Below are 25,248 nucleotides of genomic sequence, written 5' to 3' on the forward strand. Positions count from 1 at the left end.
TCACCTTCCAACACCCAAAACGGGAAGACAATTCCAACTTCATGAATTTAAAGGATGACCTTTTGCACAATTTTATTCTTGGCATATCACAGTCCAAGAAACACAGAATCAAAGGTCACCATAGGTTAGTACGCGTTCATGGTCAGGCTCAGATCCCTATTGACTGCCTAAGAAAGCCTCTGCGTAGGAGTCGGAACATGCACGATATGCATTTCTGCCAACTGTATGCCACTAGTACCAATTGCTATAAGTATAGTTTTTATCCAAATACAATTAGGGATTGGAATAGTCTGCCTTCAGACCTCATTAGTAGTTCCAGTGGTTCTGTGAATCCTGTCACTTATATCAGTACTCGGGTCAGATTTAACTAATTACTCTCTTGACGTGTGTGTGGTGAGATAATGTCCCTTTTTGCGGATGTGTCACCGTATCGAAGACGAAGACGAAGATAAGAACGTATCAAATCCTAAATAGATGTCATGGATTGCACGTATGGTCTTCAGTAATAGACAAAGCTCCTCCCTTACCCCAAAAGTACACAAAGAATAGATAACGGGACTTACTTGTCATACCGGCTAAGCGTACAGCTATTATCAGTACAGTGTCCTTATACACTGTGGTCTTTCTTTAGTTTGTCCCTGGATTGAAACTTTTGAGCTAAAAACTGAATCTCATAATTCATAAGCCTGCTAGGGAAGTATCCTTCATAGCCAGGCTTCCTGTTGCTCTATGGTGAAGAACTGAAGAAGAATGTATGAATGGATAGTGGAGAACAGCTATAGCACGTTCATAGTTATTATTAGTATTCAAATCACTAAGAATCGTTTCCAAAGCCGACTCTCAGTAATACACTTTTTAAGAAAAGTCACCCAGGAAAGAACCTGGGCACGAAAACCAAACTACCGGACGACTGATCCGCTCTCAACCCCAGTCCCCTTGCATCGAGACTGTGACTGTGTGCTCATCGTCGGGTCGGTGTATCACCGTTCCCCTCGAAAGAGAACAGATACTACACATGATCTTAGCCAAAAGGCCGAGAAGCGATGGTGGTATGCACTATACTTTATCTCTACACATTCAGTGTGCCAAAGAATGTGTACAAATGTGTAAGATAAACCCGAAAGGAACGGGTATGGTACATATACAGTGTTGGTTATCATGAGTCCGCATTAGTTCCATTTTTTCTTTCATGGACTCGGCTGTGCAGAACCAGGACTCGCATGTGTAGAGCTCGGACTTGACTCGGACAGTCAAAGTTTAACTGTTTAACTTTAAGTTTCACTAACCAGAATGCAAAATGCATTGTGGTTTCGATGATGTTACATGAGCAGTTTTCTTCATGAATCTGACGTAATGCATAGTGAGGTGTACAACATACTGAAAAGCAGTGAGAAGCAGTGCAATCTGACAAACAATAAATTCACAATGACACATGCTGTCCTGAAATGACCATTGACCACAGCAACAGTCTTCTTATACTAAACGTGGTAGATACATTAACATACATAATATGACATCTGTCCTTGTTTTTCACAATTTGACCCCTGGTGAACTCCAACGATATTGACCTCCGTCCACAACATTAGGTTTTTTCATTTACTCAATATGGTACAATTATATAGCAAATATGCAATCTGTACAAGCTTTACTTGGGCTATTATGTTTAGGAAGGTGTGTTGGTGTAGAGAGACAGGTAAGAGGGCTTTGAAGTAAGTGTTTGGCATTTATTGACTTTAAATGACCTTTGGCCTCCACCAAAAGCAATTTAGGATCCTTAAATTTGATATGGTACATCTACAAACCAAATATGATATCTGTTCATGGTTCCCTTCTTGCAATATCATGTTTACAAGGCTTTCACGATTTGACCTGTTGTCCCCAAATGACCTTTGACCTCCATCAATATCAATAGGCTTCTTTTACTCAATGTTATACTTTCTCCTTTTAAGTTGCTTATGATCGTGTATTTCTTAATCGGAGTTTGTTTGGGAAGAAACAAGTTAAGATACGCAATACAGAACACACAGTACCACAGGTGATGTCTTAGACTATTCTTGGAATTCCAACTCTTACAGATGGATTTTCAAAAAAAAAATGGTCGATAAACATGGATTATCAGTCGAAAACATGGATTATCGGTTGAAAGTCTAAATTTTCCAACGAGAAACCAGGAACGGCTGGTACCCCTCCTGTCGATCGTCACTTTACTTTCCCAAGCTGTACTCCATTATCACTATGTGTGTGACAAATCTTGTCTCGGCCCCATTGACCAATCCAAGGAAGAGGAACATGATAATAATGTTCAAGCATTTCTATCAACCTTCTACATGCCTTTCAGCCCTATAGGTAAATAATTGATGTAGACTTCTGATAACCAAAATGAGTGTATGCACACATGGGTAAAACACATGCGGATGCAGGATAGGCCCTAACGTAAGCAGGGCCGTCTTAACGCATGGGCCCACTGGGCACTGGCCCAGGGCCCCGCGATGTCAGGGGCCCCGCAATCGTAGTAACCCCATGTCTTAATCTGGGAGGAAAACTTATTGAATAGGCCATTATGCTTGATTGAATTCGATACTTGACTACTTGTGACGAGAGTTGGTGAAACACTTGAGAGTTTGACATTAAATATTCGAATCTGAGTTTGCAACCCTTGGAATATACAATGCCCCGAAGGCTTACACAGAGAAACTGTTACTCCGTAACTATAAGAAAGAGGAAACTGCCTCAGCCACGAAAGGCATAAAATTTGAAAACCGTGGGCAATACCTCACTACCAAACCTAAACAAAAGGAACCACTACTGGTGTTCAAGCAAGTTACCTATACATCCCATATCAAAACCACGCATTTGAAAAAAAACACTTTTGAAACATTGGCACTTAATCACGCGGAATTATCCAAACTGTTTCCAAAAGAACCGATTCTAGCCTACAGAAGGGCCCAAAATCTCAAAGATTTACTTGTTAACTCAAGGTTTCGTACTAACGAAGAATCAGCTGACTCTCAAGGTTCACACGAAGCTCTTTTAGATGCTCTTATAGCTGCACTATGAGTCCATAAAAACTCGTGCACAGAAAATAGATGCATTTTGAGAACGAGGCGCCCAGGCCGAATATAAAATATTCAAAGGCTACTACTGATGAAGCTCCTCCTATCAAGTTTGAGAGCAGAAACCGGTCTAGTTGGTCATAAGAGCCTACGCTAGTCTCTCCTACTATTAACAGTACACTCAATTCACCTTATAGGTGCAATTATGTTTCACCATGAGGAGCATGCTATAAGTTCATGTTCCTCGGGCCCTCCCTTAAAAATACTTCATGTTCTTGGCGACTACGTTACGTTAGATAGTGTTAAACCGCCTACACCCCCCCCTTCAGTTGAAAGACTCAACACAAGGGTGTTACAATTGGTGAGTCCAGTATTGTAAGGGAAGGGATGGAGGGCAACTGGAAGATTACTCCTCTATAATGTATTTCAGCTTTTAGATATATCACGTATGTTATTCAGCTAAAGTTTTATGCGCGACATAGGGAGGGGTGCAGTGGCGTAGCTAGGATTTTTTGAGGGGGGGCCATGGGGGGCTGTTCTTTCTTGTGGGGGGGGGGCCGGAGGTTACTATCTAAGCGGAGCCCTACCTTGGTTGGCGCGGAGCGTACAGAGAAAATTTGAGATTTCAGCACCCCCCCAGATCGCAGGAGATGGCACCTGTGAGGAAAAATAGCAACCAAAAAGATGTGCAACTTTGGTGACAGAAATGCAAAAAAAGTTTTTTTCTCTTTCATGCTGACTGGCCTTGCCAACTCAGCCAGACTTTTAACTTGAGGGAAGTTGGCATCATATGTCGTTTCAAGGTGTCAAGGCCTTTCTCCCAACTCAAACCCCTGTGGGCTACCGGTAGGTTTGCAGGATATGCCCACATGTGGACTTAAATAGCATTAGAGGAAGGGGATGGAAGACTAACACGCATCGATGTTTCGGTAATGGTCCACATTGGTGGCTCGGTGCTAATTAGGCCATTTATTGGGTTTCTTGAGGCAGCTGTCATCAGAATCTGGGTTTTTGTGCCAATCGATGACCGATAACATGTATTGGTATGTAAATTTCTTCTTCATATATCTAGCAACACTCTAAAAACAAATGAGTGGATTTCATTCCATTGGAGTGATCACTCGGCGCACTTCAAATTAAGAGTGAAATTTAACTCTATTGGAGTTAACCCTCACTCCTAATATGAGTGAATATGACTCTATTAGGAGTTAAGATTTACTCCAATGGAGTGGAAATTCACTCTTACACCGGAATGTGCTCAGTGATCACTCCCATGGAGTGAAATTCACCTATGTTTTTATCAGTACAGTACAGTGCATATCATCATAGACGTACGTACGTACGTACTACGTACGTTCGTATATCAGACGCACTCGATACCCACGATACGATACGGTCCTGGAGAAACAATTTCCACTCATCATGTTTTAAGGCGATACAGTAGTGAGTAGTGAACAGGCACAGCCGCATGTTTGCAGGAATTTCAGAATTCCCAATATTTTATATCTCTACCACTGGTAGTGGAAAATCATGTTTCGACAGTTTCGTGGGCATAAAAAAGTGTTTTTGTGGAATATTCAATGACATTTCAGGGGCGGATGCAGGATTTGTGACGGGGGGGGGGGGGGTCTGACCCGTCCAGCCGCGCCTGAACTTAAGACTATCTAAGCGGAGCGCCATCATCGGTTGGCGCGGAGCGTACAAGCTTTACAAACCCCCAGATGGCCGGAAACGGCACTTCCCGAGTATTCTAAGCTGCATGTACCTAGCCTGAAAATATGGATCTCATGTCTGCAATTTCTCAATTGATGAGAAAAAACAATCTATGAAATATGGTATTACACTGTATCAGATGAGTTGAGATGATACAAAAATCATAATGCTTTTAGCCCCCAATACCCTCCCGTTCCGTCACCACTGTTTGATGCAGGGCCGGATCCAGGATTCTGGAAGGGTGAGGGGTTTGCTCATGAAAAATTCGTTAGCGCATCCTAGCAGCCTACCGCTCTGTAACCTCACCGCCCAAAAAAATTCGAACACCACCTCAATTTTGAAACTTTTTGGTCTGAAAATTGAGATTGTTAGGCATTTTTGGCACGTGTAGCACGCGTGCACACTATAGTTCATTTCACGGAAAAGACACACCTGGCTGACTTGTGAGGATAACCGCTTTTCTGACGTCCTACATGTTTAAAATTGGCGTTTAATTTAATTATTTTTTTCTCTCTCTCTCTTTTTTTTTCTCTTATTTTTGGCCAAGAGCGACCCCCCTGGATCCGCGCCTGCATATATTCAATTTGACTCGAGGCAATATATGAATACCTGATACCTCGGCTCAGTACAAACGGAGCCAATCTTTTGATAGATTGTTGCGCTAGGTGGAAGCACTGAACATATTTTCAGCAGATATCGATATCGCGCAGCACAACAAGCTAGGTTCGTGGTGTATGGTCGCAATCTTCGCATCGACCATTGCCATGCCATGCTGTGTGACCATTCTCATGATTACTACAGATATTGTATTATTCTTATTCTGCCAGATGCAGACGAGAAAATTGTGTAACACTATTTCCCAAATTATTGAACAAAAAATATTAGTGAATCGCACTTATTTTTATTATTTTTTTTACAACATTTTTTTTTACCCCATTCCCAGTGGGGGGGGGGGCAGTGGGGGGGGGGGCCAGCCGATTTCATTGGGGGCCTCGGCTCCCCCAGGCCCCCCCCCCGTAGGTAAGCCACTGGAGGGGTGGTAATTGCAGGCATGTCTATGCTTGAGCGATTGTCAAGGATGTCAATTTTTCACGCAACTTTTTTCGAACTCACTTGATTGAGGGGCCCCGCTCCATTGCCGGGCCCAGGGCCCGGTGATCTCTTAAGACGGCCCTGAACGTAAGGTCTCCAAAGGGGTCCGGTATAGGTTGTATGTTAATCTTTTTGGGCTACCACGTGGCTAATATGTATAGTTGCCTTCTTTTCAAACTAAGTGAAATAATGACCAATATGCTTACTGAAACTCTCATTTTCGAAGTCTCAAATTATTGTTGCTTCAACTTGGACAAACTGGGACGTTCCCAAGTTTGTAAACGCGCTCTCGTAACCTACTTCGATAATCCATGTTTATCGATAGACATACATCGCAGGTTTAATTCTCAGACTAACTTAGAGAATATTGTGGTCGTTCTCCAGAGGTCGATATCCATCCAATTATTTTGCTGATGTCATTATCTTCACTGGCCTCTGTTGATGTCCTCTTCAGATCACCGATCCACCCAAAGCCCACCTACCCCCTCCCTTGGAGTATCTTCCTCCTTAATTGGTGACCCTGTCATGTTCTTTCCCAGTGATACTAAACTGAATATTAGCGGCCAACTGAGCAGGTTCTATCCCCGCCACAGTATTCTCCCCGTTCGCTCGACTACATCAGTTGGTGCCAAACCCTCTTTAGTTTTACTTCTAAGGGACACCCTCTCCTTTCTCACCGAATCGACTTGCAGTAAACTCCTCCACATTGTTTTCTACCGCACTTCGTCGCCGTATAAATGTAAACGAAGAGAATGTCTTCTTCAATCCACGTTTGGTCGCCGGGAAAGCGCATCTGCATCGCTATTAATTCCCGGGCAGTAGCGAATTTCCAAAAACGTAACATTTCAAGGTATCGGGAACACAGCAAAACGAACATTGCAAACATAACAATATGCGGTTTTTAAACTCATATTACTTCTCTGAAATACGTAAGGGATTCCGTACCATCCGGTATCATACCAAAGCAATGGTGTGATCAAAGGAGCAGGGTGGGGGGGGGGGCATGAAAAGTCTTCCTTTCGCCGGCAAGGGCTCGAACCAACGATCTACCCGTTGCTACGTTTCATTGTTCTAATGCCACCGACTGCCACCGATATTGATAATAACTGCCCTCAAGTTGTCAAATTTAGTTTTTCCAGGTCAATTTCTCATCCAACACAACCTGCAGATATTCGTATGACGCCACTCTCTCCACAACTCTGTCCCCAATGTTAACATGATCCAGTGAAAGTGTGGGTTTAGGGGAGGATGGTTTAACTACTAGGTGGACGAAAGGAACATCCTTAACGGAGGAGATGAACATCTACTGGGGACCAACATCCTGTGTGGCAATTTGCTCAAGTTTCAAACCTTAAAACAGGGAATACTTCAGATTTGCTCAAAGTTTTGGCAATCTTCTATACCGCCTGTTTTCATTAGAAGTGTAGTAAGTAATGCTATTAGTAGCATCCATAGTGCATACTACCATGGACTGTAGGTGTTCTTGTTTTGTGGAATCACTCTTTTTAAATTAAATATAACATCAATAATGACAGGCATTTTAATTGTTTACTCACATCTTTGCAACGTCTGCGCATATATCCTGAGATTTTTTCTTTATCTTTATTAAGGTAAATCCAGAGTAAGACAAATTGATTAGGCCCTTGATTGCCTGATGTTCATGTTCTTTACAAAACGACAGTGTAGGCTATTTGTTTGCACTTCAAATGTTTGAATCCACACAAGCTAGTACAGGAATGTACACAAAGCATATAAATTATATAAAAGTCAATTTCTAGCTGAAAACATTAGCCCACACCTATGTATGTCCTGTGATGTTAATGTATTCAGTGACAGAGATAGAAAGAAGATAGGTTAAACAATACACAAGCTAGTACAGGAATGTATACATGAAGCATAGAAATGATATAAAATTCAATTTCTAGCTGAAAACATTAGCCCACACCTATGTATGTCCTGTGATGTTAATGTATTCAGTGACAGAGATAGAAAGAAGATAGGTTAAACAATACACAAGCTAGTACAGGAATGTATACATGAAGCATATAGAAATGATATAAAATTCAATTTCTAGCTGAAAACATTAGCCCACACCTATGTATGTCATATCTCTAAAAAGAAAAAAGGTCTGTGTAGAGGCAATTGTCACCACTTTGTGATGAATTTAATTCTATTTCATATTTGAAGCCAAATGTTAGACTGTCTAACATGTTATCCATGTACAATTCTTGATCAACTGATATTATATCCGAAGTATAGTGTGTTCACTGATGTTGAAAATATCATTTGTCTACAACCATTTTTTTTTTACTTTCACTGAACATATATTGAAATATAACATGATTTGTTTAACATTGATCCGAATAGTTTATTGTGTTTTCTGGTGTTTGTGTTGAGAAAAAGACTGAAATTAAGACCACAATAATTCAGAAGCCGTTATGCACCTTTCAGTAAATTCCCCTGTATTAACAGATCATGTAGTTTAGTTTTACCAAAATATAGTTATATTTATTAAAAGTGGTGTAAATCACCGAAGCTGGAAACCCCATTTGAAGCCTTTCCTCTCGCTCTTTATCTTGTGAATTTCCAATAATACACACCCAATACTTTACGCGAACGTATAGCACTATTTAACATTTTCAAGTGTTTGTTAAATGTTTCATTTAGATGTTGGAGTCCCGTTAACCAAAAGAATGAAATAGTGTAATATATTTTAACGCTTCTAATTGATTTACTCGAGTCAAAGGCAGCTCGTGACACATTATTAATACAATAACGGTAGGATCCTGCTAATCTCAAAACAATTAGAAAATTCTGCCTCCACTCTCTGGAGACTACTCACAAGATGACATTCAACCGACCAGAGGGTGATTATTAATTCCTGTACCATGAAATGGGATGATGAATTAAGTAATAGCCCGTTTATACCTGTACATATAAAAAGAGACCTGTTCACGGCAACGTTACCCGCAGAATAGAATGGTTAAATATTATATTTTCTTGTGTTTGCTATCTCACTGTATCTACTGACCATAAGAACTTGCTAAACAGACCATTAGACCGACATTAAAATCTTAACCTTCGACTATTTCGTGATTTTCGTCTACCGTTTGAAGTATTATAGTCGTAGTCACCACTTTGTACAGCAAAAGTGCCCTATAAATATGTTAAATAAAAATTTCGACATTTCTTCGCAATTTCGACTTTTTCAAAATATCCACTGCACAGTCTCGCATCAATTTATATTGAATCGTTTTTGCATTGCAAATGTTCTACTATTTTGTCGCACAATGTCGAATTTTCTTAAAAGTTTGAGTTTTCTTTTTCTTTGAAGTTTGTAACTTTAAGGCAAAATTTCCGCAGTTGGGAAATTTTGTTTTTTTGTGGATGTAGAGAAAAGGGCCGGAATGCGTCGGATACACTTAATGATGATTTGATAATTTTGATGGTCTGGAACTCGTTTTGCTAGTACAAAGAATCCGGTGGAATGATGCTTGTACTGACACGGAGTGCATGCCGATAGTTGCAAAGTAGGAAGGGGAAGGACAGATACTCCTTACTCCCAAACTTTCCAAAATGGGGTAAGGGAAGCTTCCCATCTGCCCCTGTACCCACGCGAATGATTACACATGCGTCATGAAGCAGGTAGTCGATATGAAACGTGTCAAGATTGGTGATAAACTCATACTTCTAATTGTATACGCGTTTACCATCCTGAGCGGGGAAGAGAACAATTCAATAGGATTGGAATCCAAATTGTTTTTTAGCTTGAATGTTTCAACGTAGCAACAATACCCGCACATCGCGGTAGCCAGCTGTTGAGCATACTGGTTACTAATACTTCGGTGCCGTGGTGTAATTACCATAGATCTGTTTCTGTATGTGCACGATGTAGCAGACTCGCCCGAAGTACATCATGTAATACGTAATTGAACCAAGGAGTTCCATATTACTACCTGATTGAACTAGGTTATTCTCCATCTGTGGTATAATGACGATGTTGTTCACACTGAGTAAACTGGATCTACGTAGGCTTCTATGCCTTCTACTGATGGTAACCGGTGTAAAGCTTACCAGGAATACGTATCGAGAGGAACTATTATTGCTGGTTTCTTTCGACGGATTTCGCTGGGACTATCTGGAAAGGGATTTAACGCCTACTCTCAATGATCTGGCAAAACATGGAAGTCGCGGAGGGTACATTATAAATCCGTTTGCGACCAAAACTTTACCCAGCCACTTCACAACTGTTACGGGTCTCTACGAAGAATCTCATGGACTAGTAGGGACAAAAATGTATGATCCTGTACTAAACGAGACGTTTCACAGAAACAACACCTCAATCGAGTGGTGGAGTCAGACTGGTCAAGAGCCTATCTGGATAACTAACCAGAGACAGGGAGGTAGCAGCGCCGTTATCGAGTATCCCGGTATGGACGTGTCTTTTGGCGGTATGAGGCCAGATTATGAATATTCCCATTTCAGTTACTCCGTACCTTTTGATAAAAGAAGTGATTTTGCTGTATCTTTACTTGCCAATGGGAGCATCAATTTTGCAGCTATCTACTTTCATGAGCCGGACCTAACCGGTCACCAACATGGACCAGATTCTTTTGAAATGAATGACACGTTAAAACTGTGCGATAATACTGTAAAACATTTGATGAAGGAATTAAAAAAGGTCAATTTGCTCCATGAAGTGAATATCATTTTTACTTCAGACCATGGCATGATTTCAGTAGATAAAAGCAGAACGATTTACGCAGAGAATTATCTGAATGATACGATATATCCACACTTCACTACCGAAGACAACCCGGTTCTCTCGATTTGGCCAAGGAAGGGTAAGTTCGGTACTATTTACTGTCATTGAATGCTGATGGAATGTCATGGTCCGAGACAATTCAATGTCCAGGCTACTCTGAGTCCAAGTTCCAGTCCAGGCTATCTCCATATTACTGAAGGCGCTTCCCCCGCCCTATGCTCATGTAACATCATTTGATGTGTTTATTTGGGGAGGTTGTGGTGGGAAGGGGGTGGGGTATATATACAAACTGCTATAGACAGTGGAACATACAGTATGTCACTGATTTACGGAAGCAAACCACAAATACGCCTCAATATGGCACTATTTAGAAAACAAGAGGGCAAATACTGGAAAAGGGTAGTGTTCTTTTACAAAAACCGATCACTTGTCATTTATGAAATGGGGTACTTATGAGGTATTCACAAAACAGAGGGGTACATGCTACTCAGCAATTGCTCCTGATTGTGTCGCACAGACAGAATACGGTTTGAAGGAATTTTGATGTCAGAGTATGATGGCCTGTCTGTAACGATCTGCCGTGTATGGAATAGTTTAGGTGCCATAGAAAAGTTATTACATTAAAAGTTTTGTAGATGTTATAGTGGCCCAGTGCTGCATGGGCTTTCTCAAGAATTCACCGAGGGGGGGGGGGGGGATGTGGGGGCACAATTTAAAGACCTTTAAAGACTTTTACCCACATAGCTTATATTACAAAATATACATGTCAGAACAGTATGACATTCTTTTGGAATTTATACATGTACAGTAGTATATATCTCAGAATCTGCTGGATGTCCAGGAGAGCATGCCAGAAGCTGCAGCAAGTTTAGACATTTGCAAACTCTCAATGCTTCTGTCAAAATTTAGAAGTTTAATCTCTAAATTTTTACTATTAGTTTCAAAATTGTAAACTAATAGCTGATAATTTAGCTGCCAACTGTACGTTGTTCTTTGAAAATACAAAGCAATCAAGCTGAATGATTCAGCAATTAATGCTGTGGTGGCAGAGACCTGATCTTGCCCAACCCACCTTTTCCTCTGCCTATTCCTGGTTCTGCCTCTAAAGAGATACATGTATCCAACACTCTACTCAAACCTACAGCATATCATTTATATTCCCAAGTGAGAGTTGTTATGCTCCAAGGACTATACCTGAATTAGCACATTATGACAGTCATTACTGTCCCTCCGATGTTAAAAACATTGTGTCAGGTAAAGACAGTATGCCGAAATGGGACTGTACATTACAGTACGTCACCTGACACCAGTGGCGTAGCCAGACTTTTCCATCTGGGGGGGCAAAGGGGGGGGCGAAGGGTCTAATTGGTGGGGCAGACTAAGCTAGTACAAAAGACATACCAAACAGTTTGCATGACAAACTGTGGCAAATCGGGTATTGTGTCAGCAATGTAGGGTACATATGGTCACTCTAGTTACAGTAGCTGACGTTTTATGTTATTTCCACATAGGTATTATTAACGATAAAACAGATCACTGAAAAATTCATCGATAATTCTCTTTAAAAATCTGAATAGACTAAGCTCTTTCTGTCATGTATTCAAAGATGATCAGCATGATATCTGACTTGCCTGGGAGTGTAACCCCCCCCCCCCCCCCCAATCAACAAAAGATGTTATCATTCCCCCTCCGGGCCCTTCTTTTGCACTTTCTATGGCTCACTCAAACAGTCTAGCGAAGGTTAATTCGCCTATTCTGATGACTGTCTGCGAACTTATCGACGAATTTCGCGCCCTATTACTGATAACGTGACCATATTTTCGTGACTGAAATCGGGAACATTTATTGCGTGGCTGATATGGGGGAGGGGTTTAAGGGGTCCCTTCACCTTTATAACAACAATGAGATCCTTGGAAAATTTTCAAGTGCCTAAGGTGCTTAGATGTAAAATGGTGATACTTTGAAGCACTTTTTAAATCAATTTTATTTTCAAAAATGTAGCTTTTTCTTAAATGAAATCCACTTACTTTACGTGGTTCTTTGAGAGCTTGTGATTTGCTCATGCTCACACTATAAGTGTCGTTGTGTCGCCGTAGTTGCCATTTATACGGTCGAAAGAGTGCTAGGCTAGATCGATGTAGCATATTTTTAACAGTGTTTCCACTTTACACTGGCCCACCTGAAATACTGGTTATAAGTTCCATTCTGCGACTGCACACTTGACTAAATTTTGTTTTTACAATTATTTTAATAATAATGTGGGATATTTTCGAAATTCCTGAACATTTTGACGAATCGGGGACATTTTCGGGGGCACTTGTTCATCGGGGACAGCACACTGTAATCGGGGACTGTCCCCGAAAATCGGGGACGTCTGGTCACCTCGGACCTATGAGCTCACTACGGAAACACAAACGTATATAGACTACTAGGCTGTTCTGTGTTGAATGTACCTAACCCAAGAAACACCTCGCGATTGGTCGCGTAGGCGTAGCAAAACATGTTGTAAGTTTCAGTCAAATTGCAAATTGTTTCTAAATACTGTGATATTCATTCTGCCATGCACGTCACTCACGTGTGAATCATTTTGGAACACAATCCAGGGACCAGGGATAATCATGTGAACATAAACTGAACGAAGCCTCCGCTTGTGAGTGCCGCGGAGACCGTTTAATTAAATTGCCAACCCGTTTCCACATTTGACAATACAGAGACAGTGGCGTTTTTTGCGCTGCTGCTTGGGTCAAATTCTTTTTCAAGGCAATTTTCCCATGGAAAAGATTTTTATTTTGGCCACACAATTTCGCAGATAGAGAATTAGGTAAAAGGTAAAGAATAAAAATTGCATAAAAACCATGGTAATATGCACATAGGCCCAGCAACATATTTAGTGTGCATTCAAGTTTTTTTTTCTCAGTCAATAATTCCATTTGGGGGGGGGGCAAGTGGGGGGCGAGCACTTCAACTGGGGGGGGGGCTCCCGCCCCCTGCCCCCCCCCCCCCGCTGGCTACGCCACTGCCTGACACAGTGGCCCTGACAAGTTCTTTTGGAGTGACTAATAACTTGTTATCAAGACTTATATTTGAGGAGTTATAACTCTTTTGTTAGAAACACTGTTCCCAGTTGATTAATCTGAACTTCTATGTGGTTGACTGACAACATATACTAACTAGTTTATTATTTCAAATGGCCTAAGCCTATTCCAAAACATATCCCACATCGGCTCTTGTAGAAAGAGGCTGCCGCGGGAAATAATGTACATAAGCAATGCTTCTAAACTGCACTACTGTAGATGTAGTTTGTTCATACTATAATGATAAGGAGTATATAGCTTAAACAGGGAGCTGCTACTCTTAGAGTAACAGCTCCGTGGTTGAAACATGACTTTTTTACACACAGAGACATTGCGATATTATGAACAGATCATTAACAATGTTCCTGATGATCAAGGATTACAATATTGTGAAGTCAATTGTTTCCCTCGAACTCTTTAATTTAGTCCTCGTGCAAGCCAGTTTGGATACGAACATGAGCCTGCAGTTCAGATGCTTTAATGGTGGCGACCAAGGCAAGCTAAAGGACCATAATGGCTGTATACCATTGGCAGTAACAAGGAAGGGGTGGGGATTATATCATGATGCTTTGCCCTGACTGTCCCCCCCCCCCCCATTACGTCCAAACTTCCTTCATTTGGATAAAATTAGGCTAACAAAATGCTATACTGTCCTGGAACTTGGTACCCTGAATCCGACAGGAGTTTGAAACACGTTCCAATGAATTTGTAATCTACAGAATTTCTGCACTTAACTAATGAGACAGCAAAACTGCAGTGCGGTCTGGATGATGCTACATGAATAATCTTATATAGAATATGACACACTAGGCTGAAGTGTATAGCAGGATGAACAACATACTTCAATCTTAGTAGTACAACAAAAAGCCTTAAGATCTGACAAACAGTATTCACATTGGCATCTGATGACCGAGATGGAAACTAGCTTTTCCTGTATTCAGCATACAGATTGGTCTCTACCAAAGACAACAGGCTTCTTACACCTACGAGCTGTACATTAAGCAGAAGCAAGGCGATTGTTACCTCCTTGTCCCCAAGATTTTGCACCTGGTTTGCCTCTAAAACATCTAACAAGGCGACAATTAATTTTAGCAAATGGTGACTGGTCATTTCCCCAACGTTTCTACATCCAAACCTGAAGTTTTAATTTGGCACTGAATCTTGACAATTGCAAAATACGACGGAAAAGTTCAACAACGGAAGCAAAAATATGAGCATGATATTAAGCACATGTACAAACAGTACAAACCGTATGTTTCATTACACACCTGTGTGAACAGGCATGTATGCAGTTAGCGTCACAAAAGTCAATGGAGATTTGTTCGAGACTTCTTGATTCATATCTAAGGATGCCCTTAAGCTAATTTCCAATTACCAGCCTCTCCTATTTTTCATGAGGCATAACGCACATGTTATATAACAGGCTGGTCGGTGGGAGATACAATAGATGCCACAATTTGACCCCTGGTGACTCAAAATGACATTTGACCTCCACAAAAGAACAATGGACTTCTTGTACTTAACGACGTGTCACAACTGTATAATAAATATGAGATTGGTCCAAGCTTCCCTTCTTGAGATATTGTGTTTACAAGGTTTTCACAATTTGACCTAGTGACCCCAAATTACCTTGACCTCCACCAAAAACAATAGGGGTCTTGCTCAAAGTTACATGTCACAACTAAATACTAAATATGAGATTGGTCCAAGCTTCCCTTCTTGAGATATCGTGTTAACAATGTTTCCCAATTTGACCCCTGGTGACTCCAAATGACATTTGCTCTCCACAAGAAACAATAGACTAGGGCCCTAAGATACATTCCAGAGACATGTATTTGTAATTCCTCATTCTGACATGTAATTTTGCCCTAGAGAATGCTAAAAATGCAATCAAGAACCATCTTAAAGCGCTGCAGCTTCTCTTGGGAGCACTGCATTCCCAGCCAATACAGAGTGTACAGTTGCCTCTTTTGTTGGCTAAGTTTGGCAAACTTTACTCAGCTAGTCATGCTGCAGTCTGTCGAATAAAATCCAAGTTCCTCTTGAACAAGAGCTCAATGGGCACTGTGGCTCCTTGCTTAGTAGAATAGTAAACTGTTGTATGTCATCACCCAATATCATAACCAACAACTACATTCAAAGTTTGGAAAATCTGATTTAAGGTTGTGGAGTTATTGCAATTTTAAAATTTTGGCCCCTCCCCAACAACTTTCAACAGATAAAATTTGGCACCTAAATGGTCCTAAACATATTTGGCCCAATTATAGTGGCTCAAAACTATATTGCCCCCCCCCCCCCCCTTCAAACCTTTTACATTTAATGCCTTATGTCATTTCTGTCCCCCAATTGTCAGGGATGCGATCTCATTGTTGTTATAAAGGTGAACGGACCTTTGAGAAATTGAGGGTGCTTAAATGTGAAATGTTGCATTTTAGTTTAAAACTTTGACATAATGTTGAAGCATAGGAAGATTTAGTTTCTTCCTGGCAAACCATGTTGATCCAACTTTCGTTTGTCCCGCAGAGTCTCATGTTGAACCATTGTACCAATCACTGAAGTCAGCACCACATGTAACGGTTTACAAGAAAGATGAAATACCAGATGGATACCATTACAAGAACAACATCCGTGTTGCACCAATTGTGGCTGTGGCAGATGAAGGATGGATGTTGGTAGCTAAAAACTGGGATCCTTGGCAACTCTCATGTAAGATATTGTTGCCTTAGATAACGATTGGGTAAACATATGACAAAATTTACTTCCAAATATTTTAATATGTAGGCTACTGGAATACAGTAGCCTATTCAAATTGCACTCAACATCTGTTATTCAACCGGAGAGCACCTTCTAATCCATTGCTTGATATGTGGGTAAAGTTGGACAACATTCAACTAGCATGTCTGGCAAATTAATATGAAACAGTGTCATAAGTAACTATGTAAATATTAATGTATATATTCCTGGTAGTGCACCATAGATGCTCTCGAAACTGGTCTTTCATGACAATTTCTGTTATTATCTGTATCTTTCCCAGATAAAGGTAACCATGGTTTCAACAATTCTTTGAATAGCATGTTTGGATTTTTTATTGCACACGGGCCAGCTTTCAAGAAGGGAGGACTTGTGGATTCCTTCCCCAGTGTTGATATTTACCCCTTGATGTGTCATATCTTGGACATTAAACCAAATTCCAACAATGGCACTATGGCAATAGTAAGCATGCTTCTGCGTACGTCTCCTTCAAGTTGGAAAGTCTTGGTACTTGGTAAGTATGTCATAATTTACCAACGTTACACACATTTTCCTGTGTCTGTTTTTGAAAAACTAAATGCCCAGGACTTATCAAATCTCAAGGCAGCATACTGGTCATATCAAATCCGAACCACACCTGAAGTTCGGGTTTTGACTTACTCCATTGTCCACCGACTTCGGGATCATTGCAATCATTCATTAAAGCCTGTGTCATAGCTGGCATTTACTGTTACCTGGTAGAAGCACTTTAATAGTATCTTCAGTTATATTTTATCCAGGTAATTGTCAATTAACTTCACTCCTCTCTTACGTGTCTCTGTTCTACCTATGCACTTAATCTACCTAGCCAACAACAGTTGGTAACATTTTATCACTGTGCCCCCACTGACCTACTTTAGGGTCAACACCTACTTCCTCTTCCTTCCAGATCTACCATTCTAAAGACTTACAACTATTTTTCTAGTGTGATTTACATCTATTGGAATCTTGTTTGTTTTACAATTTATGGTGAAGGCAGCAACTGATAAGGACCTGTATTCAAGATAACATCACTTGTATTAAGCACTGATAAGAATCATGTTAAATTTGGCATTTTATTTTGTTGCTCATTAAGTTTATTATAGATTTTTCAACATGCCTGTCTATGTTTTATTTTTTTTACAGGTACCAGTTGTGCAAACTCTTAGTTGTCGTTACTCATTAGTACTGTACATGCTTTATATATTCATATACATATGTACTGTATAGTGTATTGTATAAGCTTGTGTCTTTGTCTGGAGCTTTTACTTAAAACCAGGGCGATATTCATGCCCAGTCTCTTTGAGTTTGACATCGTGCTTGGTAATCCCTCAGGATAAGTTTCTTGTACAAAAGAATTAAGGACTGTGAGTTGTTATAAGACCCCTTCCTTGCCTCGAAGGCTTCATTGGCAGAAGCTCTGTCTTTGTGTAAAAGTTGCAGACTTTCCTGTAACATATTCTTACAGATCATTTTTTACATGCCATGGTGTATGTTCATACTTCGAGAACTCATGGTTTTCATTTTTCTGTCAGGCTATAGTTTGGCCCTGGTGGTTTAACTTGCAGACATCCTTTTAAATCTTGGTTAGGCCTCAACCCACTAGTCGGGTTGACTCCTTGGTCTAGGCCCATTGCTTTGAGACCGACCATAGTCTTGACCTCAGACCTTGGAGACGTTAGAGTTCTCATTTTTCTATTAGTCTTCTCACTTTTCTGCTTCATTTTTTCTCAAATACAAAAAGGACAAGTCCTGGATGCCAATCCTAAATCTCAGGCCATGAAACAAGGCGTTTGTAAGGCGAAAACATTTCAGGATGGAGACACTTTCCGTCATTATCGCATCCCCCAAGAGGGGCATGTGGGTGTTGACGGTGGATCCGAAGGACGCCTACCTACATACCCACATCCATCCAACTAATCAACTAATTTCCTCACGTTCAATTACAATGGGATGGACTTCAAGATCGTTGTGCTTACTTTGGGCCTCTCCACCTCACTAAAAGTTTTTGACGGAGTGGCCAGTGAAGGACCTACAGTATGATGCAGAGAGGTCCTTCTCTTCGTTGACCTACACCAATGGCTAGTCCTAGGCGAGTCCTATTAAGATGCCGTCAACAAATGTGGACCTAACTGATCTAGGTTTGGTCATCGACAGTGTAAATTTGAAGTTGGCTCCAATCAAGAGATCAAAGAGACAGTCTCCTTGTCCTCAGAGAGGGTTGACCACCTAATGCAACTATTGCAACAAATACTCTGCGCCAGTCATCCACAGCAAGGGTCCAGTTAAGACTCCTGGATCTTATTGCCCTAAGTTATGGCTCTAATTGCCACTTCAGCTCCTTATCTCCGGGTGGCTTCGTGCACCAGACACTGGCATTCCTTGTGCACCGTTTGACTGACCAGTTTTCTGGTGTGGCTCTTGGAACGGTTTCTGTGTCGGTGAAATGTCCTCCAGCTGTTTGGATTTCAGGGCTCTCGTTCGGCCTTTTCTAGCTGCCGTAGGGGCACTCAACACCCATGACCAAAGGATGCACCGCAGAGTTTCTCTCAGTCTGGAGGGTGCAATCCGAAAAATAGACTCCTCCTACAGTAGTACCGGTACAGGCCAGGGGAGGGGCATCCCTTTCGAAAAAGGCCAATCACTAGGCAGTCGATCTTCAGGACACATATCTTCATGTCCCGGTCTTTGTGGATCACAGCCCCTTGTTGACATTCCGTTACAACGGGCTTCATACCGATATATGGCCCTTCCATTTAACCTGTTCATGGCTCCCCGAACCTTCACCAGATTGGTTCGCGCGGTAGCGGCCTTTTTGAGAAGACAGGGAGTCCAGATTGTGGCCGAGTCACAGGAAGACCTTGATTTCGACATCCGGAGGGTCTTGGGCGTGACGTCATCATTAGGGTAGTTGATCAACAAAGAGAAGTCTTCGTTGGTCCCGTTACAGCAAGTGACTTATCTGGGGGCGGACATAGATCTTTACCAGGGTCGGACCTTTTGGACGAGAGGGAGGAGGCAGTTCGGAAAGGTCTGTCCATCCTACGCCGCCCCCGCCCATTACCCGCCCATGCGTGGCTGGTTCTGTCTGGCATGCCGATGACTGTGTGGCAGGTGGACTGCGGTCATTCTGGAGGTTCCAGTTTGATCTGGCGTTGTTTTGCCTGTGATAGGTTTAGGTGAGTTCCCGGTACCCAGTGCCCACCACCGGTTTCGGTGTGAAGCTGCATAAGTCGTTTTTCCAGAAGGTAAGGAGTTCCTGGTTTAAGTTATCCCCACTTGATTTAGTGGGGCTACTTATGAGGGAACGACTTACCTTCTGGATCTCGCCCATCCTCCCAACACGCCAGGGTTTTTGGTGGTATTGAATGACCAGGCCAAGGCATGGGATCTAGCCAGACGGGACTGGCTAGACTGGCTGTCCTTGGTAGGTTACGGTATAGTTGGTGGTAGTCTCTTTGTGAGTTGAGCGGCGATGGCGCCAGAAAATGCATAAGTAATTTGTCCAGAAAGGAAGTCGTTCCCTCGTTAGTAGCCCCACTAATCAAGTGGGGATAAGATTTTTTAGTTTGTGTGCCCACATAACCCCCTACCCTAGGGATACAGGAGGGTAGATCTGTAAAGAAGAGAAAGTCAGTGTATTCCCTGTTATGTGAAATACAGGCGCAGTACTAGAACGCTAGCAGTACTAGAACACTAGAACGCTAGCAGCACTAGGGCGCTAGCAGCACTAGGGCGCTAGCAGCACTAGGGCGCTAGCAGCACTAGGGCGCTAGCAGTACTAGAACGCTAGCAGTACTAGAACGCTTCCGGTCATGTAGTTTAGATTAAATGAATGTACATATGCATATTGATAACTATTTTAATATATATAGAGATAACTATTAACATATCGTTGCTTCTAGATTTCAAAACCAGCAAGTTTTTAGTATATACCAATGTGTGGGATGACAAGATTACGGCAACGGAATTCCGGAGAATGCTGTTGTTGTGTTAATGTTAATTATGTTTGAAATTGAAGCTTTAATGAAGCCCTAACATGTTGTTGAAGTTGGATGACGCATCAACAAACTCATATCCCGTAATTGAAGAAGGAAACACAGCACTGATTTCTTGTTTCGAGCGCAAGCAGTAGATCAACGTTATGGCCGGTTGACCTGCAATGGATGGCAGACGTTAAGTCGCAAATAGCGCCTGATCGGTTAATCCATTTGAATCCCATTTTCAGAATGATATATGTTTACTAGAATGCCCCCAACCCACCTACCAAACTAGCAATATGTAATTTTTATTGTTTGACAAGTGTCATTAACATGTGTTAGACACGTTTTCCAACTTCCAGAAAAACTTCTCAGCGTACAAGTTTGTCCGCCCATATACAGTATCTTTCCTCTTCTGAAGCGATAGTTGAATTAATATACAGCATTTGACATACTTTCTTTTCTTTCACATAAAGGTCTTACTTGTGTACTCCTTACTGGATGCTTCCTTGTTGCGGTCAAATTACTCTTCAGGCAGATTCGTTCTCAAAAGATGGATGTATACCATAGGCTGCATATGAATGATGAAACGAATAGTCAAGTATTCTGACATGCATCCAGGAGCAGGAAACATGCTTATTCAACCTTGCTATACAACTGTTCAAGAACCCAATGTGACTTACCTTGGATCCTGCTATCTTTATCACCTGTTGATCATGAATGCTTATTGAATGACTTGTATGTAGGTGTTCTATGTGACTTAACATGGATCCTATCTTTATCACCTTTTGATCATGAATAGTAATTGAATGATTGGTATGTAGGTGTTCGGTTTGTCTTGTAAACACGGCTACAGAACGCCATCTCCTTCAAAAAATCAGTAATAAATGTCGGCATGCCGATATTAACATGTTATGTTTCAATGCCATATATATCAGAAAAAAATATCAACATGTTACAACTCTATCAGCATGTCAAGAATAATATCAACAAAACGAGATTCAATTGAGAAACTTTTGTGGTGACATTTGTTCAAACGTTTGTGGTGACATTCGTTCACTATTTCAGAATTTATATCTACATGATACGAAAATATCATTGTGTTACAATATTACACCAGCATGTCATGGTTGATATTGATTAGTTACACTAAATTATCAGTATGTCAGAAATCTTTTTCTATGGTAATAAACTATAAAGCACAACCCTGTTGTCATTCGGTAAACACAAAGTACTGTATGTTTGCTTAATACCATTATTTATTGTGTAGAAAGGACATCATATGGACAAAATGTCATGAGTGTGCATAGAGTGCATATTTTACAATTCATTTGTACAAAACACCACATACGGTAATGCAACGATAGTCGCAACTGTGCGTGTGTTCCACCTCCATAAACCAGTGACTTTACACAACAGCTAGATACAGGAAGATACACACACACACACACACAAACTATATGCATTATATTGATAAGTAGTAAACTGACATACAGCAGTGCGTGGTTGAACCAGGGTATAGCACATCCATGGTTCAAAGAAAGGCTACACTGTGGTATTAAAGTCAGGAGAATCCGGGGTGATTAAAACTGACTCCCGGGTAGGGGATAGGATTTCTGGGGTCCTCCCCAGAAAAATTATATATTTAGACGTCAAATGTTGTGTTCTTAGGCATGTTCAGACTAATACTTATGCATATATATAAGTAGCCGGGGTCCCGATGGATTCACAGTCGAATTATTTAAGTTCTTTCCTTGTAACATTTCTTATTAGATCTTTAAATTTCGACTTTGAAAATTCTCTTTAGTCTGTGACCCAAAGACATGGCATAACTCTCTTATTCCAAAAAAAAAGACAAGCCAAGAGATGTTTTGCAAAATTGGCGACCTGTTTCCCTCTTAAACATTTCTTATAAAGTTGCGTCATCTTCCATTGCAAGTCGTATCAAGTGTGTCCTAGGCAATTTAATTTCGTTTGAACAGAAGGGTTTCATTAAGGGAAGATATATAGACAATTGCATTCGTACAATGTATGATGCTCTGCACATTCTGGAGGAGGAAAATTTACCAGGTGTTCATTTGCCATTGATTTTGAAAAGGCTTTTGATTGTGTTTCCTCCAGGTTCATTTCAAAGGTTCTTTATCTATTTCATTTTTGGGCCGTCTATTATCAGGTGGTACAATTCTTTCTATAAGGAGGCGTCTTCTTCTGTTCTTTTGAATGGGTTTTGTTCTGATTCTTTCAAATCATTTTAACACAATATGCAGATGATACCACTTTTTTATTTGACGGCATTTGATAATTTTGGAATTCCGTGGAATAAGGGAGAAAACTTTGTGCTGCTTAGTATTTCCTTTAATGTATTATCTTGTTGAAATGACCACGATTAACTACAGATATGCCCTTTCAAAAATGATTTCATTGTTGGTTTAAACATTATATAACTACAATAGGCAGAGTAACAGTGTTGAAGTCGCTTATTATTATTACGCATTTGAATTAACCTCAGCTTACTTTACCTTCACCTAGTGATAAAATTCAAGCTAAATTTAATTCAACGTTTTTCAAATTTATTTGGAATGGCAAACTGGACCGAGTGTGTAGACGACAAAGTTATACGGAAGGTGGTCTTAAGATGATAGATGTTTCTAAGTATGCAATTTCTATAAAAGTAACATGTCTGAAGCGTATAATTATGAATAATGTTAAGGAGAAACTGGGTTATTTATCCAGGTGTGATTTTGATCTAAGTGAAATGCTAATGCATGGCGATATCTTTATCAAACCATTTGTTGCTTTCACTTTAAATATGTTTTGGAAAGATGTTTTGAAATCTTTAAACTGTTACTTGATTAACTTTGAATATAATAGTAATGATCTTAAATTGATACTTAGCCAACCTGTCTGGAATACTAGTTTCATTCAATTTAGTAATTCCCCTGTCATCTATAAACATTGGTTTAATTGGAGTATTACTATTGTTAATGATTTACTGGATGTAAATGGCAATATTTTCCTTCCCTATGAAAACTTTGTGAACACTTTCAATGTTAAGGCAAACTTCTTAGAGTATCACGGTATTGTAAACTCAATTACATTTTCATGGGGAGTCTCTTTTGTGGGTACAGACATAGGGAAACTTTGCAGTCCAGTTAATAATGTGTATAATATGATGAATGCACTCGGCAATTTAGATTGTAGGGCAGTTCATTCAAACTTAGTTCGTTTCATCAATCACTCAAGCAATTAAGGCTTGTGCAAAATGGGGAAATGAGTCGCAGAATGTTCTATCTGAGTAGGATTGGAGATTATATTGTGCAGTTCCTTTTCTTTGCACAAATGATATAAAATTAAGATGGTTTCATTACAAAATTCTTCATTATTTCTTCCCTACAAATGTCTTTCTCCATAAAAATGAATATCATTGATCATGACCTTTGTTCCTTTTGTGAATCCCATAACGAATTAATCCCACATTTATTTTTTAGTTGTGATTTTGTTAAGCCTCTCTGGACCTATCGTAAAAGCATACTTGAAGAAAGAAATATCAATATTTTTGTCTTAAATCCTAAATCGATTTTTATTTGGTGGGAAGTTTGATAAAATCTTTATTCCTTATAATAATTTAGGTAAAATATTTCATATTTCTTTCAAGAATTAAGAAGACAAGTCCTTCAGTCAATAACATGAATAATTTTCTTAAAGATGATTTTTTTGCTGCAAAAATATATTCTTTCATGCAATATGACTGGGAATAAATGGGATAAGTTCTGGCTCCCATGGTATAACTTTTTGCACTTATATTAACTTTCATTGTCTTGATGAAAGGTAACCAAACATTCTTCTATTGTTTTGTTTTTGTAATATTTATGTACAAATATGTTATTATAATTATTATTAACAAAGCCTCGACGGTTGAGTGAGAAAAATAAAGAAGTGTAAAAAAGTAACAATAAAGTGGTAATGAAAGTCATAAAATAGGTGTCAGGCCCGTACGGAGAGGGTGGGGGCAGTGATGACATTTTCAAGGTCAGGGAAGTATCTTCCAGCTACCTCAGGGTTGTTATTAGCAAACAAAAATATGTTGGTGCTCATCACAGATAGTGTCACCTTCTTTACAAGACCCCTCCCCATGACACGAATTGATAACTTACCATCCCACCCCTCCCCGCCCCCCCTCCTCCTTGCACACAGACATCTGTGTACGGGCCTGAGTGTTGTATACAACATTGCGATTCGTTTAAGATGTAACTTGAAAAAAGACCCTCGGTTCCCGTCCTATAATGAGTTTTATGCACGGATGAAATTTCATGTTGGCCAGGCAACTCTCTTAGACCTATAAAGTACAGTTACCATAATTGCTAAATCTTACCCACTGTGTGTCAAGGAAATACAACTACAATGAAGTTTGAACTCCTTTAAGTAATCTTTTACATCTGCAATTATTTTTTGTTGTAGCTGTTGCCTGCCCTATCCCGTACGCGTAATTTTTTTCCTAGGAGGGTTAGGGGTAATTATCATATATAGGCGTATCCTAACCCTCGCGCATGCGTGTTACTCATAGACACGCGTTACTCATCGATAGCTGTAATACACGTGTGGGGGCCTGGGTTTACGTGGGCAGTATGTACGCTGTACAAAGCAATAGATCTCCGCTGTACAGTTTTACACGTAATGCACTTTGCTTTTTGGCCAAGGACTACCAAGTGAGAATTGAAGAAAATAAGTGATGGGACGCGGGTTAAAGAAATACAAATTAAAGCGCGATCAAATCGTCACCCTCAATATCATCACATAATTAT

At 40.4% G+C, this 25,248-nt stretch overlaps 1 protein-coding gene and 1 pseudogene across 1 annotated transcript; one reads left to right on the forward strand and one right to left on the reverse strand.

Annotated features, from left to right (window-relative positions):
- Nucleotides 1–952: 952 nt before the first annotated feature.
- On the reverse strand, nucleotides 953–1,045 carry LOC139965886 (U2 spliceosomal RNA; annotated as a pseudogene).
- An 8,609-nt stretch (nucleotides 1,046–9,654) lies between these two features.
- Nucleotides 9,655–24,868, forward strand: LOC139963063 (bis(5'-adenosyl)-triphosphatase enpp4-like). The gene is made up of 4 exons (XM_071963545.1): nucleotides 9,655–10,702; nucleotides 16,221–16,403; nucleotides 16,732–16,962; nucleotides 20,923–24,868. Exons 1-4 carry the CDS (start codon nucleotides 9,850–9,852, stop codon nucleotides 21,054–21,056), a joined length of 1,401 nt encoding a protein of 466 aa, XP_071819646.1. The 5' UTR covers nucleotides 9,655–9,849; the 3' UTR covers nucleotides 21,057–24,868.
- Nucleotides 24,869–25,248: the final 380 nt, after the last annotated feature.

This window comes from Apostichopus japonicus, chromosome 3, assembly GCF_037975245.1.
Source record: "Apostichopus japonicus isolate 1M-3 chromosome 3, ASM3797524v1, whole genome shotgun sequence".
NCBI classification, from domain to species: Eukaryota; Metazoa; Echinodermata; class Holothuroidea; order Aspidochirotida; family Stichopodidae; genus Apostichopus; species Apostichopus japonicus.